This window comes from Dermochelys coriacea, chromosome 8, assembly GCF_009764565.3.
Source record: "Dermochelys coriacea isolate rDerCor1 chromosome 8, rDerCor1.pri.v4, whole genome shotgun sequence".
Taxonomy (NCBI): Eukaryota; Metazoa; Chordata; order Testudines; family Dermochelyidae; genus Dermochelys; species Dermochelys coriacea.
In genome coordinates this window covers 85,602,581-85,621,627 of record NC_050075.1, presented here as the reverse complement: position 1 = coordinate 85,621,627, position 19,047 = coordinate 85,602,581, and the positions used below count along the sequence as shown (strand labels likewise).

Sequence of the window (19,047 nt, the reverse complement as noted above, 5' to 3'; positions counted from 1 at the left end):
AATAAAAATATCAATACTTAATAATGTATGGGCCTTCAGGAAGTCAAAAATCTGTCCTCTGATCTGAAGGGTTTTTAAAAAATAGTCTTCAAGTTCAGGGAATTTTTCCACTTCCTGAGCTAGAAGCCCTCTCTGTGAACAGTTTATATCCAATATTGAGGTGGATGCTACCCTAACAGTATCTTATATCCAAGGAGCTAAAGAATTTCTACCGAAAGGCTGTATCATCAAAGGCTGCACAGTGGAATAACTAGCTGCAGTATGAACCGTGTGCTCAGTCAGCATCACAGATATATACTTTGCTCTTGATTTGTGTATTCAAAGTGGACAGGTTTACACAGTTAAGATATTGTTTCTATAGCAAGTTATTTTTTTGGAAAGAACATTGTGTTTGTTAGTACTAAATCTATTTTGATTTGAATTTATAATGGAATATTAATTATAGAAAGCATTAGTTTAGATAGTGGCATGGTAGATGCAATGAGATTAGAGCCGGGACAGCTATTTGCAATTAGTTTGATTAATTTAGCTTATTTTTCTATTTTTGTATTATCCATGAACAGACATAAAGTACACAGATTTGCTAGTGGTCCAAAATTATTTAACAAATGGCTTATGTGAACATATTTCATTCTGTGGATTGCTCAGAAATGTTTCACTTCAACTAAGCCCTCATCCAAGTCCCCTGAAGTCAAAGGAAGGACTCCAATTTATTTTAATGGGTGTTGATCAGGGCTTGGTTCCTTCAGATAATTGCTGTGAGATAATTCATGGTGAGATTTGTATGCCTACTGGTAAATGGCATGGTATTATTTCTGACTCTGGGCTGGAGGATTCTCAGCCCCACAAAGAAATTTCACAAGGATCACCAAATGCTTCCTCTTTACAGAAAAGTCCTAAAGGATATAATAGAAAATGATACACTTTCTGTGTGGTTTTTAAACCATCCTATAGAATTAAATAGAAATTTATATCATCGTGTGATAGAATTCTGGAGAATGGTCCAAGTAACCTATGGAAAGGAGCTTATTCGTGATTAAAGTCTGTATTTCACATAACTTCTATCAAAACCTCTTTTTTCATTGTTATACAGTTCTGTAGGACTGTTCATGCAAGCATTTCTATGTGTTTTCATGACATTTTCTCTTTCTATGGACACCCTAGCAACCAAAAAATCCTAAGTGCTAATGTCTATGGGAAATTAATGAAAAGGTTCAAAATACAATATAATTTTTTTTTATTAAAATTGATGTTCATTAATCCTTTTTTGCAGCATCCACCTAGTTCTGTTTTACACACACACACACACACACACACACACACAGAAAGCCATCATAAGCAACCTCTCAAAGGACTGATAAAAATAGGTGCTCAATGGAAGTATTCTTTTCTTAAGACGGGGAGTGTATTAAGAGTGATCTTGTATACAGTTTTTTGTGCAGAGTAAATACGGTAACATATATATTGTTTTCTTTTTTATATACCCACAATACATGTGCACAAAGAGAGTGATAGAGAGAGTCTGGCTTTATAAAGTCATGTATCAATGCAAACATCCCTGAAGATTCGATATGCTTTTTTACTCAAAACCAAAACATTAGTTGTAAGTTTGTAGCCTCTGTGAAATATTTCAAATACATGGCAGTGATCCATGTTTTGCATGTTGAAGGAATTCACTAGTTTTAAGTCATTACATTCATACCAGTCTGTCTCAACAACAGAGCAGCATGAGATTCCTTAGAAGAATTCTTGTGACCCAGTACAGGACACTGAGGTAAATAAAGATGACCTTTGAGTTCTCTGCACTCAGAAGAAAAAGGAACAATATTCTGTACAGGAAGCTCAAACCCATGTGCTTCACATGGACTTGTGCTTTACAGAGTTACTGTGTTTCTCTAAGACATTGTATCAATGTAGGCTGGAATTTTCAAGGGAACCTAAGGGAATTTGGTGCCCCACTCCAATTGAAATTTACCTAACTCCCTTGCATTCCTTTGCAAAACCCCAGCCACAGGCTTAATGCATAATATCTGTATACCACTCACTGGACATAACATGTCATGTATGTTCAGGGTCCAACATATGGAAGCAAGGTGATCAGAGACAAACTTTTATTTCTCTCTCTGAACATACATGTATACACTTCTAATGCTTGAGTGAAGAGAAATAGAAGGTCAAAATGTTGGATCCCAGCACATATTATATCTGGTGAACTGTACAAATGCACCTTCCTTGCTATTGTGAGACTGTATGTAATTAATAGGGCTGCTGAGGAATTGAGATGTCTTACTTTGGCTGCATTCCCTGGAATAGTGGGCACACACTTTGAACAGCTTGCCAAATAGTATCTATGAAGGTATTGGGTAAAATACTCAAAAGCATCCTGGTTACTTATTAGCCTAACTGCTATTGACTTTCAATGGGATTTAGGCTATGTTTGAATGGCCCTGCAGTTCATACTACAGGGCTAAGACTGCCGTGTGCACTAGACTGGTGCTTGGTAACTGCCCTGTGTGGCTACTGCCGGTACAAACTAAAAGGTACGTAGTTTGGATTAGCGTAATCCTCTTTGAACAGGACTATGTGAACATGAACTAGCTACCTTTTAGTTTGTGCCCGCAGCATCCACATTGGGGAGTTACAGCACATCAGGCTTGTGTGCACTGCAATTCACACCCCGTAGTCCACACAGCAGGGCTCTGAAGTGACCAAGGCCTGGGCTACACACCATTTTTGTAGTGATATAACAATGTTGATAAGAGGTATGATTTTTTTAACCAACATAGTTATATCGGTACAAACCCTAGGGTGGATGCACTGATATAAAGGTGCCTTCCACCAACTAGTGTAACTTATTCCTCTTCCTATATGAGACTAAACTATACTGGTCTAAGCACATTTATAGCATTCACACAGTGGGGTGTTATACTGCTATAACTGACAAGGCCTTAGGCATTTCTGAAAATTGTACTCATTGACTTTATCGGGAACACAAAATGGTCTTTTTTGTGACTTATGTTTCCCCATTGCTGTGCCTTCTGAGCTCATCGTTCAAATGATTGCACTTTATTAGCAGGCTGATGCTCCTCTGAAGCAATGGCCTGCTAGATAAGTTGCTTGTGTAAATGTAGCTTTGAGACATTGTTTCTTTTATGAAAACTGCTAGGACCGATTTGGGTGCTATTGAAATTGTATATTTTGCATTTTGACCATGACACAAATTAGCTATCATTGCCCAGGGGATATAAATTAGTATTAATTTAAGATATTGTGGAGCTGGAGCAGTGACAGAGACCAAGTATTGCTTCTGTAAATAGCCAGAATGAAGTCATGAGTTGAGGTTAGTGGATAAATTAGTAAATATTTCTATTCAGCTAAGAATAGGAATGTTGGGGGAAAGGTTTTCTCTTTCCTCTGTCCCACAGAACTGCACCTTTGCTTCTGGGGCCATGGAGAAGACATGCTGTAGGGAAATATAGTGCATGGCTTGGAAATGTATTCCCTTTTTTAAAATATAAATCTTGCATATACTGAGTGCTGAGTGTATTTCTTGATGATTGTAGCTGGAGTCAGGCCTCAATCAGAATACCAGACCTTTGGGAAAATTGAGATCTGGATCTGAAGTTAATGGCTGGACAAACCAAAATCTTGGATCAGACATCCCCAATCTTTGAGAGAGTTAGATCTGGTTCAGGCTCCTTTCTAATTAAAGAACACTAGTTGGTGTAAGGCACAAAGTTAAAAGCCAATTGAAGTTAACCATCTCAGACAGCGGTTCTCAAACTTTAACAAGTTGAGGACCCCAAAGCCAGCTTCTAATTTTCCCCAGGGGTGCTCAACTCCCGCTCAGCCCCAAGCTCCGCCACCACTCCACCCCTTCCCCCAAGGCCCCACACCTTCCACTCCTCTTCCCCACCTCTTTCCACCCCCTCCTCTGAGCGTGCCCTATTCCCACTCCTCCCACTCCCTCCCAGTAGCTCCTGCACACCACTGAACAACTGTTCCACGGTGTGCAGGAGGCATAGGGAGGGAGGGGGAAGAGTTGATCAGCAGGACCAGCAACCCAGGACATGACTCGCAGACCTCCTGGAGTACCCTCGCAGACCTCAATGGTCCACGGACCCCAGTTTGAGAACCGCTGGCCTAAGATATGCAATGGTTCCACTGTTCAATTGCAGAATATTTACTAGGACATTTTATCAATGACAACAAAGCTCTATTTATGTCCAGAGTTCTAAAAAGACGGAGTATGCTCTAGTGTTTAGTACTGCTTAGTTTAACTGTGTTAAAACTGTGTTTAGGTGCTGGGAGTCATGTGTCCTGGGTTCTATTCTTAGTTTTGCTGTTTACATGCTATGCAAACTTTAGCATGCCACTTAACTTTTCTGTGCTGCAGTTTGCCCATCTGTAAAATGTGTATAATAGTGTAGCTCATAGTTATCACAGTGAGCTGATCAATAGTTTTCAGGCATTATGGAATTGAATGGCTACAGAGGGGCAACAAATTAATAAAGCCTTTCAGGATAATGCTTACACTATTATTTAAACTCCCTCCCCCTGCAAAAGTATTCCCCCCAAAAGTTTTTTCTCCAAAGAAACAATAGATGAGCTGCTCCAAAAACCAATTTTTTGTCTCCTTCTCTATAAAAGCTCATCCAATGCAGAACAAAAATGTCAAGTATCATTATAGATACAAAAATAAGTTGCAGGTTTCAGAGTAGCAGCCGTGTTAGTCTGTATTCGCAAAAAGAAAAGGAGTACTTGTGGCACCTTAGAGACTAACAAATTTATTAGAGCATAAGCTTTCGTGAGCTACAGCTCACTTCATCGGATGCATTTGGTGGAAAAAACAGAGGAGAGATTTATATACACACACACAGAGAACATGAAACAATGGGTTTATCATACACACTGTAAGGAGAGTGATCACTTAAGATAAGCCATCACCAACAGCAGGGGGGGGAAGGAGGAAAACCTTTCATGGTGACAAGCAGGTAGGCTAATTCCAGCAGTTAACAAGAATATCAGAGGAACAGTGGGGGGTGGGGTGGGAGGGAGAAATACCATGGGGAAATAGTTTTACTTTGTGTAATGACTCATCCATTCCCAGTCTCTATTCAAGCCTAAGTTAATTGTATCCAGTTTGCAAATTAATTCCAATTCAGCAGTCTCTCGTTGGAGTCTGTTTTTGAAGCTTTTTTGTTGAAGTATAGCCACTCTTAGGTCTGTGATCGAGTGACCAGAGAGATTGAAGTGTTCTCCAACTGGTTTTTGAATGTTATAATTCTTGACGTCTGATTTGTGTCCATTCATTCTTTTACGTAGAGACTGTCCAGTTTGGCCAATGTACATGGCAGAGGGGCATTGCTGGCACATGATGGCATATATCACATTGGTAGATGCACAGGTGAACGAGCCTCTGATAGTGTGGCTGATGTGATTAGGCCCTATGATGGTATCCCCTGAATAGATATGTGGACAGAGTTGGCAACGGGCTTTGTTGCAAGGATAGGTTCCTGGGTTAGTGGTTCTGTTGTGTGGTGTGAGGTTGCTGGTGAGTATTTGCTTCAGATTGGGGGGCTGTCTGTAAGCAAGGACTGGTCTGTCTCCCAAGATCTGAGAGAGCGATGGCTCGTCCTTCAGGATAGGTTGTAGATCCTTGATGATGCGTTGGAGGGGTTTTAGTTGGGGGCTGAAGGTGATGGCTAGTGGCGTTCTGTTGTTTTCTTTGTTGGGCCTGTCCTGTAGTAGGTGACTTCTGGGTACTCTTCTGGCTCTGTCAATCTGTTTCTTCACTTCAGCAGGTGGGTACTGTAGTTGTAGGAATGCATGATAGAGATCTTGTAGGTGTTTGTCTCTGTCTGAGGGGTTGGAGCAAATGCGGTTATATCGTAGCGCTTGGCTGTAGACAATGGATCGAGTGGTATGATCTGGATGAAAGCTAGAGGCATGTAGGTAGGAATAGCGGTCAGTAGGTTTCCGATATAGGGTGGTGTTTATGTGACCATCGCTTATTAGCACCGTAGTGTCCAGGAAGTGGATCTCTTGTGTGGACTGGTCCAGGCTGAGGTTGATGGTGGGATGGAAATTGTTGAAATCATGGTGGAATTCCTCAAGAGCTTCTTTTCCATGGGTCCAGATGATGAAGATGTCATCAATGTAGCGCAAGTAGAGTAGGGGCATTAGGGAACGAGAGCTGAGGAAGCGTTGTTCTAAGTCAGCCATAAAAATGTTGGCATACTGTGGGGCCATGCGGGTACCCATCGCAGTGCCGCTGATTTGAAGGTATACATTGTCACCAAATGTGAAATAGTTATGGGTCAGGACAAAGTCACAAAGTTCTGCCACCAGGTTAGCCGTGACAGTATCGGGGATACTGTTCCTGACGGCTTGTAGTCCATCTTTGTGTGGAATGTTGGTGTAGAGGGCTTCTACATCCACAGTGGCTAGGATGGTGTTTTTAGGAAGATCACCAATGGACTGTAGTTTCCTCAGGAAATCGGTGGTGTCTCGAAGATAGCTGGGAGTGCTGGTAACGAAGGGCCTGAGGAGGGAGTCTACATAGCCAGACAATCCTGCTGTCAGGGTGCCAATGCCTGAGATGATGGGGCGTCCAGGATTTCCAGGTTTATGGATCTTGGGTAGCAGATAGAATACCCCAGGTCCTGGCTCCAGGGGTGTGTCTGTGCGGATTTGTTCTTGTGCTTTTTCAGGGAGTTTCTTGAGCAAATGCTGTAGTTTCTTTTGGTAACTCTCAGTGGGATCAGAGGGTAATGGCTTGTAGAAAGTGGTGTTGGAGAGCTGCCTAGTAGCCTCTTGTTCATACTCTGACCTATTCATGATGACGACAGCACCTCCTTTGTCAGCCTTTTTGATTATGATGTCAGAGTTGTTTCTGAGGCTGTGGATGGCACTGTGTTCTGCATGGCTGAGGTTATGGGGTAAGCGATGCTGCTTTTCCACAATTTCAGCTCGTGCACGTCGGCGGAAGCAGTCTATGTAGAAATCCAGGCTGCTGTTTCGACCTTCAGGAGGAGTCCACCTAGAATCCTTCTTTTTGTAGTGTTGGCAGGAAGGTCTCTGTGGGTTAATATGTTGGTCAGAGGTGTGTTGGAAATATTCCTTGAGTCTGAGACGTCGAAAATAGGATTCTAGGTCACCCTTCCCCCCCCTGCTGTTGGTGATGGCTTATCTTAAGTGATCACTCTCCTTACAGTGTGTATGATAAACCCATTGTTTCATGTTCTCTGTGTGTGTGTATATAAATCTCTCCTCTGTTTTTTCCACCAAATGTATCCGATGAAGTGAGCTGTAGCTCACGAAAGCTTATGCTCTAATAAATTTGTTAGTCTCTAAGGTGCCACAAGTACTCCTTTTCTTTTTGCGAATACAGACTAACACGGCTGCTACTCTGAAACCTGTGATTATGCAAGGCACTGAATTTAGCCGTATAGAGTGGAAATCTGTCAACTTCATGAAAAAACTCGCACAGATACAGACAGACATCATCTTCCTCTCCAAATGCAAACAGATGGACATCATACCGAAAGGACTGAAGGTAAAAAATCCATTACAATCTACATACCACACAGACTATGCTGACAGCTTGTGCCACACACTCTCAAGGAAACTGCGGAACCACCTGATCAACATCCTCTACAGCAAACAGGGAAAGATTAAGAATGAGCTCTCAAAACTGGATACTCTCATAAAGAACCAACCTTCCACACAAACTTCCTCGTGGCTGGACTTTACAAAAACTAGACAAGCCATTTACAAAACACACTTTGATTCTCTACAAAAGAAAAAGGACACTAAGCTATCTAAACTACTATATGCCACAAGGGGCCACAACAATGGTTCCCGTAACCCACCCAGCAATATTGTTAATCTATCCAACTATACTCTTAGCCCAGCGGAAGAATCTGTCCTATCTCGGGGCCTCTCCTTTTGCCCCTCCACCCCCACGAACATGATACAGTTCTGTGGTGACCTAGAATCCTATTTTCGACGTCTCAGACTCAAGGAATATTTCCAACACACCTCTGACCAACATATTAACCCACAGAGACCTTCCTGCCAACACTACAAAAAGAAGGATTCTAGGTGGACTCCTCCTGAAGGTCGAAACAGCAGCCTGGATTTCTACATAGACTGCTTCCGCCGACGTGCACGAGCTGAAATTGTGGAAAAGCAGCATCGCTTACCCCATAACCTCAGCCATGCAGAACACAGTGCCATCCACAGCCTCAGAAACAACTCTGACATCATAATCAAAAAGGCTGACAAAGGAGGTGCTGTCGTCATCATGAATAGGTCAGAGTATGAACAAGAGGCTACTAGGCAGCTGTCCAACACCACTTTCTACAAGCCATTACCCTCTGATCCCACTGAGAGTTACCAAAAGAAACTACAGCATTTGCTCAAGAAACTCCCTGAAAAAGCACAAGAACAAATCCGCACAGACACACCCCTGGAGCCAGGACCTGGGGTATTCTATCTGCTACCCAAGATCCATAAACCTGGAAATCCTGGACGCCCCATCGTCTCAGGCATTGGCACCCTGACAGCAGGATTGTCTGGCTATGTAGACTCCCTCCTCAGGCCCTTCGTTACCAGCACTCCCAGCTATCTTCGAGACACCACCGATTTCCTGAGGAAACTACAGTCCATTGGTGATCTTCCTAAAAACACCATCCTAGCCACTATGGATGTAGAAGCCCTCTACACCAACATTCCACACAAAGATGGACTACAAGCCGTCAGGAACAGTATCCCCGATACTGTCACGGCTAACCTGGTGGCAGAACTTTGTGACTTTGTCCTGACCCATAACTATTTCACATTTGGTGACAATGTATACCTTCAAATCAGCGGCACTGCGATGGGTACCCGCATGGCCCCACAGTATGCCAACATTTTTATGGCTGACTTAGAACAACGCTTCCTCAGCTCTCGTTCCCTAATGCCCCTACTCTACTTGCGCTACATTGATGACATCTTCATCATCTGGACCCATGGAAAAGAAGCTCTTGAGGAATTCCACCATGATTTCAACAATTTCCATCCCACCATCAACCTCAGCCTGGACCAGTCCACACAAGAGATCCACTTCCTGGACACTACGGTGCTAATAAGCGATGGTCACATAAACACCACCCTATATCGGAAACCTACTGACCGCTATTCCTACCTACATGCCTCTAGCTTTCATCCAGATCATACCACTCGATCCATTGTCTACAGCCAAGCGCTACGATATAACCGCATTTGCTCCAACCCCTCAGACAGAGACAAACACCTACAAGATCTCTATCATGCATTCCTACAACTACAGTACCCACCTGCTGAAGTGAAGAAACAGATTGACAGAGCCAGAAGAGTACCCAGAAGTCACCTACTACAGGACAGGCCCAACAAAGAAAACAACAGAACGCCACTAGCCATCACCTTCAGCCCCCAACTAAAACCCCTCCAACGCATCATCAAGGATCTACAACCTATCCTGAAGGACGAGCCATCGCTCTCTCAGATCTTGGGAGACAGACCAGTCCTTGCTTACAGACAGCCCCCCAATCTGAAGCAAATACTCACCAGCAACCACACACCACACAACAGAACCACTAACCCAGGAACCTATCCTTGCAACAAAGCCCGTTGCCAACTCTGTCCACATATCTATTCAGGGGATACCATCATAGGGCCTAATCACATCAGCCACACTATCAGAGGCTCGTTCACCTGTGCATCTACCAATGTGATATATGCCATCATGTGCCAGCAATGCCCCTCTGCCATGTACATTGGCCAAACTGGACAGTCTCTACGTAAAAGAATGAATGGACACAAATCAGACGTCAAGAATTATAACATTCAAAAACCAGTTGGAGAACACTTCAATCTCTCTGGTCACTCGATCACAGACCTAAGAGTGGCTATACTTCAACAAAAAAGCTTCAAAAACAGACTCCAACGAGAGACTGCTGAATTGGAATTAATTTGCAAACTGGATACAATTAACTTAGGCTTGAATAGAGACTGGGAATGGATGAGTCATTACACAAAGTAAAACTATTTCCCCATGGTATTTCTCCCTCCCACCCCACCCCCCACTGTTCCTCTGATATTCTTGTTAACTGCTGGAATTAGCCTACCTGCTTGTCACCATGAAAGGTTTTCCTCCTTCCCCCCCCTGCTGTTGGTGATGGCTTATCTTAAGTGATCACTCTCCTTACAGTGTGTATGATAAACCCATTGTTTCATGTTCTCTGTGTGTGTGTATATAAATCTCTCCTCTGTTTTTTCCACCAAATGCATCCGATGAAGTGAGCTGTAGCTCACGAAAGCTTATGCTCTAATAAATTTGTTAGTCTCTAAGGTGCCACAAGTACTCCTTTTCTTTTTTTAAAAATAAGTTGATATCTCAGGGAGGAAAGGAACATCTTTTATGTTTTTATTAGTCAGTGTCCTTTTGAAGGAGAAAAAGTCATTTCATTCATGTAATAAAGGTTATAATAGAAAAGCAGAGAGATTTTTAAAATGAAAATGGTCTGATTTAAAATCAGCTTTGGTACAATGGAGACTAAAGGATAAAATATTACCAGTGTTTAACCATTCTTGAAAGCCATCTAACTTTTTCAGGGGTAAAATCAGCCAGCTTGTGACAACCTTACCTGCCATTAGTTAGCAGCTTGCCTCACTGAAATCACCAAGGAAACTGCATTGTTGCAAATAATCTCAAGTGTCCTTTCCAGCGACGTCTCCAACTAGTGTGCCTGGAGATGCTATGTCATAGTAACTACCACGAATCACTATATATCTTGCCTTATTCTTTTATGTTTCCCTGGAAATACAGCTCTCTTGGGGCTTCTTGTTTTCTTTTCCCTGGGCATGCTCAATTTCTGTTTGCCTGTTATCTGAGATGAGCCAGTAAAGGACAGTCTTTACCTGATAGCTTTTGACAATCGAGGATAACTAAACCCACCGGCAGTGTGGGGGTGGGGTGGTCAGTACCACTGAAAGACAGCTTGGGGATGTTCTTTGTCAGATAAACTAATTTGCAGGAACCTGATAGCAGTGATGCATAAAATATTGATGCCTAGAATTGCTACTAAAATAGCAATTTACAAGTAAGTGTGAAGCCAAAATAACATATCTGGAAAAAGTTACTCTGGGAATGTGTGGTGTGTGCACATGTGTTTGATTCACGATCCTGAATAAGAGCCCTTCATTCCAAAGGCTTTATTGTGAATGCTGTTAGCTGGACATCCAAGCAAGTATATTTCATGCTACTGTCTTTTGCCTCTAAGTTTATTAATGGAAAAGCCAATGCAACTCATTTCGGTCACTGTAATTGAGGTGTCATGTCAATTTTACAGCACTGGTCAACACCCTTCTCAAGGCCTTTCCTTGGACGACATGAGGAGGAATTTCCAGTACCCACCTATTGACAGAAACGGTGAGTCCAAGCAGAATTCTTGTCTTCAGCAAAAGCTGAGCTTAATTGTATTTGTTTTCCTTGGGGCTGATGTACTTGCCTCTGAATTTAAGTGGCATGAGTGTTGAGAGGCATTTTTCACCCCAAGCTGAAAATGATCAGCCCTTGCGGGGGCCAGACCATGCTGGCAAAGAAGACCAAAGCTCCAGTGGCTCTTGCGGAAGGCTCTTAGTAGAGGGGAGTGCCACCTCTGCAGCATTGTCGCTTCTCATGGAGGTCCCCTGGCAGATATTCATTGAGCGTTAAAATCTAGAGCTGAAGGAGACACAAGCAGGAGGACTTGTTCCCTAATGGCCTCCTAGATGCATTTAAGCATACAGTGCTATAGTCACCTAAGGCATCAACAAATTCTTTGAAAAGGCATTTGCTGTGACAGCTGCTTATTACAACTAATCACCATTGTCGCACCGTTACCTTGTAGCTGTTTGTCATAGCTACCTGTTTTCTTTGGTCATATACTGAGACCGTACAAGCCAGATTTTTAAAGGTATTTTATTAAAGGTATCAAGTGAAATCAATGGCAGTTAGAGGCCTAAATACCTTTAAAAATCTAGCCCTGAGCTATCTGGGGCCAGATGTGTTCATTATAAGTGTGTAGAGTACCTCACCCAGCCTTGACTGCGGTCTCTGGGCACTACTGTAGTACAAATAAAAAATAATGATAGTTGTAAAAACAGGTTTAAGGTGCTAGAGTAAATGGAAACATTTAAGGAAAAGAAGTTTCAGTACCTCTGACTTGTTGCCGCTTCTTGTGGTACAGCAGTTTGTCAGAAGCATCCTGGTATGTCACAGGCTGGTTTGAGAACAGATTCTTCTGAGAAGAAATTATGGCTCCACATGTGACATTCTCACTGTTTATTTTAAATGTGACACTTACTCATAGTTGTGGGAGGGGGCTCACGGGACAACTGTAAAACCTGGAACGCTGTCACAATAAAGTGTGCTGCCCAGAAACAACCTTAGCCCAAAGGCAGTAGAGAATGGTTGCGTCGATAACACAGAGGTGCTATCAAGAACCAGCGCTATCAATGGCAGTAGCATTGAGAAGTTCCATAGGAAATAACGCGAATAATAAATAAGCCACTGAGCACTCAGCAGCTCCCACTGAGGTCCCTTAATGACAGATGCTGGCTTGCCAGCATATTGGAAAATGTGCACACTTATTTAAGTGCCAAAATATGGAGTTCAGAGCCAGGTTTTAGGCTCCCATTTTTTGAAATCTAGGTGTAATATAAGTGGAGGGTTCATAGTATTGTCACCCTTCTGGCCTGAGCGCATAGCCAATAATTGGGTTTATTTGTTTTCATTAGGTGCAGAAATTGATTATAGGAGTCTGGTATATTTGTTGGTGCAATCCAGTTTATTTACAGAGAATGTACATAGTCCCTGTTTCCCTGAACACAGTAGAAACAAACAACAGCAGGCAGTTTCCTTGTTCGCAAGTTACAAGCTTCTTCTCCAGTTAGTTCTGTGCCTAGGGAGGACTGTCTCTGTGCTCCATCTCAGGGCCACACTCATGACTGCTTCTCTCACTGCCTCCTTGCTTTCTTGACTTCCTGCCTCTCCACCCGCACACATCTTGCTAAGGGTCACAGTCTTGTCCCCTAACTCATACATTTGCAACTAGTTCCAGGGAAACCCCTGTCATTCTCTTTGGACTGGTTCTTGCTTAGGCCTTGCCATGCTTTGGGCAGTGGCTTCTGTTGTTTCCAGCTACCAGTATGTAAAATTGGCTAAATTGCTTCTTCCATTTATCCTGAATGAAGGGTGCTGAGCACACCCATTGGTTTAACCAGGTCTGTGATTGTCTAGTGATCAAAGACCTTTTTGGTGACAAGCATTAACACTTTGCACCATAACCATACAATATATAGGTAGGTACATAAAATCCACAGTTATATTAAAATATGATGAGCAATTTAGAGTTGTTTAAAGACCTGTGCTTCCAGCTCCGCAGCCACACATAGCAGCAGCCAGAATTCAAGTATCTTGGGACTTTTCAATTCTGGGTGGAATCTGCAGGCCACATGTCGTCTTAGAGTACATCTCTGTAATGTGATGTCTCCACAGGTAAATTTCCACATTACAGGTAAATTATTAAGCACGTGTATAGAAGTCCTGCATGCCTTTGGCCTCAGTAGTGGAAATTTCAGCAGTTATACTGATTCTGCACTAACCTCTTAAGCATTCAAAGGACATTTTGTACTCACCAGTGTAGTGGCAGCCATAAGTCCAGATGGACAGGAATTTTGGATCCCAGTGATGTTTGCATAGTAGGCAGCTCTGTTGCCCCTAACTGCATATAGAAGAGTGTGTCACGCTCAAGGAGTTAAATGATAGGCACTAAGGGTGGATGATGACTTTTCTTCCTGGGTGTGAAGCAGTGGTTTGGGGGCAAAATAGAGGTGTTGCTCTCACTCCAAGTGTCCTTATTTTGTATACCTGCCTTTGAGGATATTTTTCCTCTTGTCAATAGGATTAAGGTGCCCTTAGAAATGCTCTCACCCATCCATGTTTCTCCTTTTATGTGGCTAGATAGTTCAGTGGTGTGCAGTGATAGAATCTGTCTATACCAATGATCCCCAAACCGTGGGGCACTCCCCCTATGGGGATGCGGAGGAACATTCCCGGGGGGGGATGCAGAGGGACCCAGGCCAGCCCCCACAGGGGCCAGGGAGGGAGCGCCACCCAGCCCCGCTCCGCCCCCAACTCTGCTCAGTCCCAGCTCCCAGCCCCGCCCCGCAGCCTCAGCCCGGCCGCATCTCCACTCCTGGCCCCAGCCCCACTCCCAGCCCTGGACACAGCTCCTCTCCCGGCCCCAGCCCTGCCCCCATCTGCAGCCCCAGCCTCGGCCTGCTTTCCCCTATCCTGCCCCCTCCCCCCCGCCCCGGGGGCCATGACCACATTCCCAGCTCTGGGAAGGAGGGAGGCACAGATGAGGATAAGGGAGGGTGTGACCGTGAAAAGTTTGGGGCCCACTGGTCTATACTGCAATCAAGGGTTGTGATGGCAGCAATGTAGATGTACTCAAGCTAGCTTTAATCTAGCTAGCTTGGGTCTTGGAGCAGTGAAACCACAGCAGCATGGGTTTCAGCAGTGGCTGTACTCACCAACCCAGAACCATGGGTAATAACTTGGATGGCTAGCACACACTCTATGTGGCTTCACTGCTCTGGCACCTGAGCTACCTAGATAAAGGATAGCTTGGCTATGTCTACAAAACTGATTCCAACCCCGCCGTACTCAGAGATAGAGCTGGGCTGGAAATCATTTCCCTTTTAAGTATATGAAGATGTACCATGACTCCACACAAGTATTCCTTTTTTTAGTCCAAAGGCCATGTGGTGCTAATTACATCCAAAATGCCAATACAAGCACATACCCACACAGATTTTATATCCTAGCAGCAATACAGTTACAAGCATTGGCCAAAATACTCACAACAAAAACAGGCCTGAGAGATTCCTTCCCGTCAAGGTGTGACTCAAAGGGGGAAGACAATAAAACGTCTCAAATCCTTGCTTTTTATACACTAAACAAAAAAGTAGTGTTATGGCTGGTTATTGGGCTTTAGTCAAAGATACAAAAGGAAGTTTTAGGGCTAAACCCTTTGCCTGGTACCCAGAGAACCAGGTTTCCTATATTTCCATTACATCAGCACACAGCTTCAGTAAGATAAGACGGCTATTTCCAAGCCCATTACACATTTAACACAAACTACTTTTCTTTCTTGTGGTCTTATTCTTTTGGTCACTCGCTTTGAGCCTAGTGCTCATTCAAATTCTCGAAATCAATTTAAAACCAGAGTTGGCTTAGGCCCCTGTAGTCCCGTTCTCCTCCAGGCTGCTAAAGTGCAGTGGTGTTGATCTTAGCTGTTCAGGTTTTTGTTTGATTATTTTTTCTCCTTCTTTACTATATGTTTTATCTTTTGCCAAAAAATATTTGGGGTATTAACTTTTTTATGGTACGTGACATCTGACTAGAGCTGTATAAATCAGTAGCCAGAAATGTGACATGATTGGGTCAGATTTAGACAAGTTACAGCAGATCCATAAGAACAACAATAACTGTTGGCCAGTGAACCAGTTCATCTTAATTGGAAATATAGTGCAATGGCAATAGATCCCTTCTTGATAACCTCCAAGAATTAAAGCATAAAGAATTATTCATAACAGGCTGCTTACTCTGGCACTTTTGGACTCCAATTTGAAAGGTCAAAAAAGATATTTTACTATAAAACATACACTGTATTATTAAAATACTTGGATTCAAATTTTGTGTCAATCATTGATGTTTTACTGTGCCTGATTGCTGTTAATTCCTGCCATGAACACTAGGGTCTGTGGACTTTGTGTTTTATTTCTGAAATTTTCCTCAGAAGATTATATTGACTTGGGGTTCATAAGCAGCAAAAAGACATCAGCATGTGCATTGCTTATTTATCTCAAAAAGACGTTCGTATTATCTTTATGACATGGTCACTGGCTGGAAAAGAGAAAGTGCTGCTATGTTGAGAGGTGATTGTGAATAACACGTGAACTTCTCTCTGCTTTATGCAGGTTACGTGTCTGATCCCATGAGTTCTATGCGATTTCATTCCTGCAGTAATAGTGGCAGTTTTGAAGACAGCAGCTGACAGCATGAACCATCTACCTGGAAAGAGATTCCCCATATACTGACAGCAGGAATTCTTACTGTGTCAGCGTAGCTCCCAGTCATCATACATTACACCAAAGATGCCTAAATTGGCTTGTTTATTTACTGATGGTGAATATTTCTATCATAAATTATGCTGTAACTTATTTTTCCTGCCAGCTTGCTTAGGGTTTTCTGGTGGTGCACATCTGTCTTTCCTTAAAAGAAGCAAATGTCCACAAGGAATGCTGCATCTTAAACTTGAATATTAATAATTCGAAAAAAGAGATTAAAGCAAAAATAAATCTGTTAAAAGTGACAGAGTTCTAGGGCAAGTTGTTTTACTTTGGACTGCAGTAAAGCTTGTGCAGATATCATAAACTTCCCGACTGATACAAACAAAGTAGCAACAAAGCCAGCCAGAATCACAGGAAAGAATCAGCTCATAATTCCTAAAGCCACAGCAGGACACAGCACAGCCAATATTGTTCCAGCTTCCAAACAGTTTCCTTATTTTCTTTTAGGGTTTGTCTTTGTTTAGAAACTTCCAGTTTTCCAATTCTGTATGTTGCACAGGTGTAGTTCTCCAGGTCCTCAGTCCTGTAGTTCTTCTCAATCCCAGGTCATGGATGCTTTAAACCCTCTGTATGAGAATGAAGAAATCCTTAGCTGACTGTCCTAATTGGCTTCTGAACAGATTTTTTCTCATATCTGCTTTTTACTTCAGGTTGTGTGCCTTACATCCTCAAATTACATAGAAAATGCTCTCCAGTTCCCTTATGCTTATGTTAAAAAAAAATGTAACCAGCTAGAGAGAGATAAGAAACTAAACCCCAACCCATATAAGTTTAATGTAGCCATATAAAATTTTTATGTCCCAAATGTAATAACCTTGCAGCAAGACAAAAGGTTACATTTTCACCCATCCAAAGCAAAACTACTCTGCAGTGCCATCTAGTGACTCTACACACATGAGTATTGGGTTCCAGCGTTTTCACAGCAAGGGATTCAATCAATTGGTTAAAAAGAAAAGGAGTACTTGTGGCACCTTAGAGACTAACAAATTTATTAGAGCATAAGCTTTCGTGAGCTACAGCTGTGAGCTGTAGCTCACGAAAGCTTATGCTCTAATAAATTTGTTAGTCTCTAAGGTGCCACAAGTACTCCTTTTCTTTTTGTGAATACAGACTAACACGGCTGCTACTCTGAAACCAATCAATTGGTTTTATGACAAAATTTTAATTACCAGGAACCGCCTTTTATTACACACACACACACACACACACACACACACACACACACATCAAAAAGAAAGAAAAAGAACTTGAACTATTGTTTTGGAAGCTAATGCAAAGTTAAATCCTTTAGTAACTAATTTGTATTGTTTGGAAAATAAAATTTAGCAGAGAGATTGTGTTCCTATAATTTTTCTTTAGCTGCATTACAGTATATAACTGTCAGGCTGAGTAGAAACTCATGTTCAAGATTTGTGGTTTTCTGAGAATATTCTGTAGGTTTGTTTCTCATGACTGGTGTTTCTGATTTTGAGCTCTGTGATTAGGCATTGTAAGTGCTCTAGCATTTGGTCTATAAATGTGTAATAAATTTTATTGACTCGAGTCTTCTCTGCATGTTGTTAGTTTCAGGATCCTGTAGCAATAAAAATGCGGACGGTTTAGCTTGGAGAGCTTTGTAGGTGGCGCAGTGTTTTATTATTTGTTTTACTTCAGAGTTATCTGACGAATTCTGGGGAAAAACAAAACTGAAATATTAACATCTTCAGAATGCAGCTTCCCTCCCTCACTCTCAGCCCCAAGGCATCCCCTGAGCAACTCCTTTGGCTTGTGAAAGGCTGAGGCTTCATTTACAGAAATAAACCAACTAGGTAAATGTAAATGTTACGGCTAATCATATAGAGAATTTTTGAGAAGCCAGCTCCTCATTAAGAGGATTAATCATCAGAATAGCATTTCCCTCCATAGAAATGAAAGCTCTTCTCCACCAGGAACACTGATAGCTGATTAGCCCCCTCTAGACTTCCAAACCTGGCACACCTACTCCTGGGCATCTCTATCAAGACAGCAGCTTCTCTGCCTAGGACCCCACACACACACCACCCCTCATCACAAGGAAAGAGGTGGAGTGGCGTCACTCCCGTCATAATTCCCGTGGGGCATGAAGGTTCACAACTAACCAATGCAGTTTGTGTTCATAAGAGGTCATGTCCTCCTGCTCTTATTGTAGCTACTAGCTGGTTTTACATTGATTTCCATGGAGCAGGCCCACAAAGCATTGCTCTCACTTTTAACCAACTCTTTGAGACATTTTTTAAGCCAAAATCAGAAAGCTTCCACTCCTCTTACTCATTAATCTCCTGCCTGCCAACCTGCATTGCGTCTGCCATATCTCGGCTGAGTCAGAGCTAGTTCATTTCCACCCAGATCACTGTCCCAGTCTGACTCTGGGAAAGCCAGGAGACTGTGGACTCTGGATCCAATGACAAGCAGAGCTGAGCATCGTCAGCACAGTATTGCCACTGCAGCCCTGAATATCTCATAGCTGAACAGGAGCAGTGACATGTATGAGACCCCACAGAAGGTGAGTAAGTGCACTGAACCATCCTCTGGACTAGTCAGGAAAGAAAGGACTGACCCCCACTGACGACCTGCCCACAGCCATCGCTGGTAGGCCCTAGTAGTGAGTCAAGGCCCTCATGTGGTCAGTGCTACATAAAGTCACTGATAAAAACTAAAAAAAAGAGCATGAAGTCTTCGGCCTTGTCTATTGCTAGAAAAAGACTGTTAACTGTCCCAGCAAAAGACTGTGAAACCAATACTTAATTGGCTTTGTATTGCTCACAGGCCTTGTCTATAGTGAACATTTCTAGAGATTCTCTCTCCACTGCTACAAAGCCA

The 19,047-nt window shown here is 42.7% G+C and overlaps 1 protein-coding gene across 2 annotated transcripts in view; it reads left to right on the top strand.

The window, feature by feature from the left end:
* LOC119859694 (serine/threonine-protein kinase TNNI3K) overlaps positions 1-17,155 on the top strand; it is a 194,742-nt gene extending 177,587 nt beyond the window's left edge. For both annotated transcript variants that reach the window (XM_043520182.1, XM_043520181.1), the window contains 2 exons: positions 11,379-11,458; positions 16,057-17,155. In XM_043520182.1, coding sequence (XP_043376117.1) covers positions 11,379-11,458; positions 16,057-16,133 — 157 coding nt within the window. In that variant the 3' untranslated portion in view covers positions 16,134-17,155. The remainder of the gene's footprint in view (positions 1-11,378; positions 11,459-16,056) is intronic.
* The last annotated feature ends 1,892 nt before the right edge of the window (positions 17,156-19,047 follow it).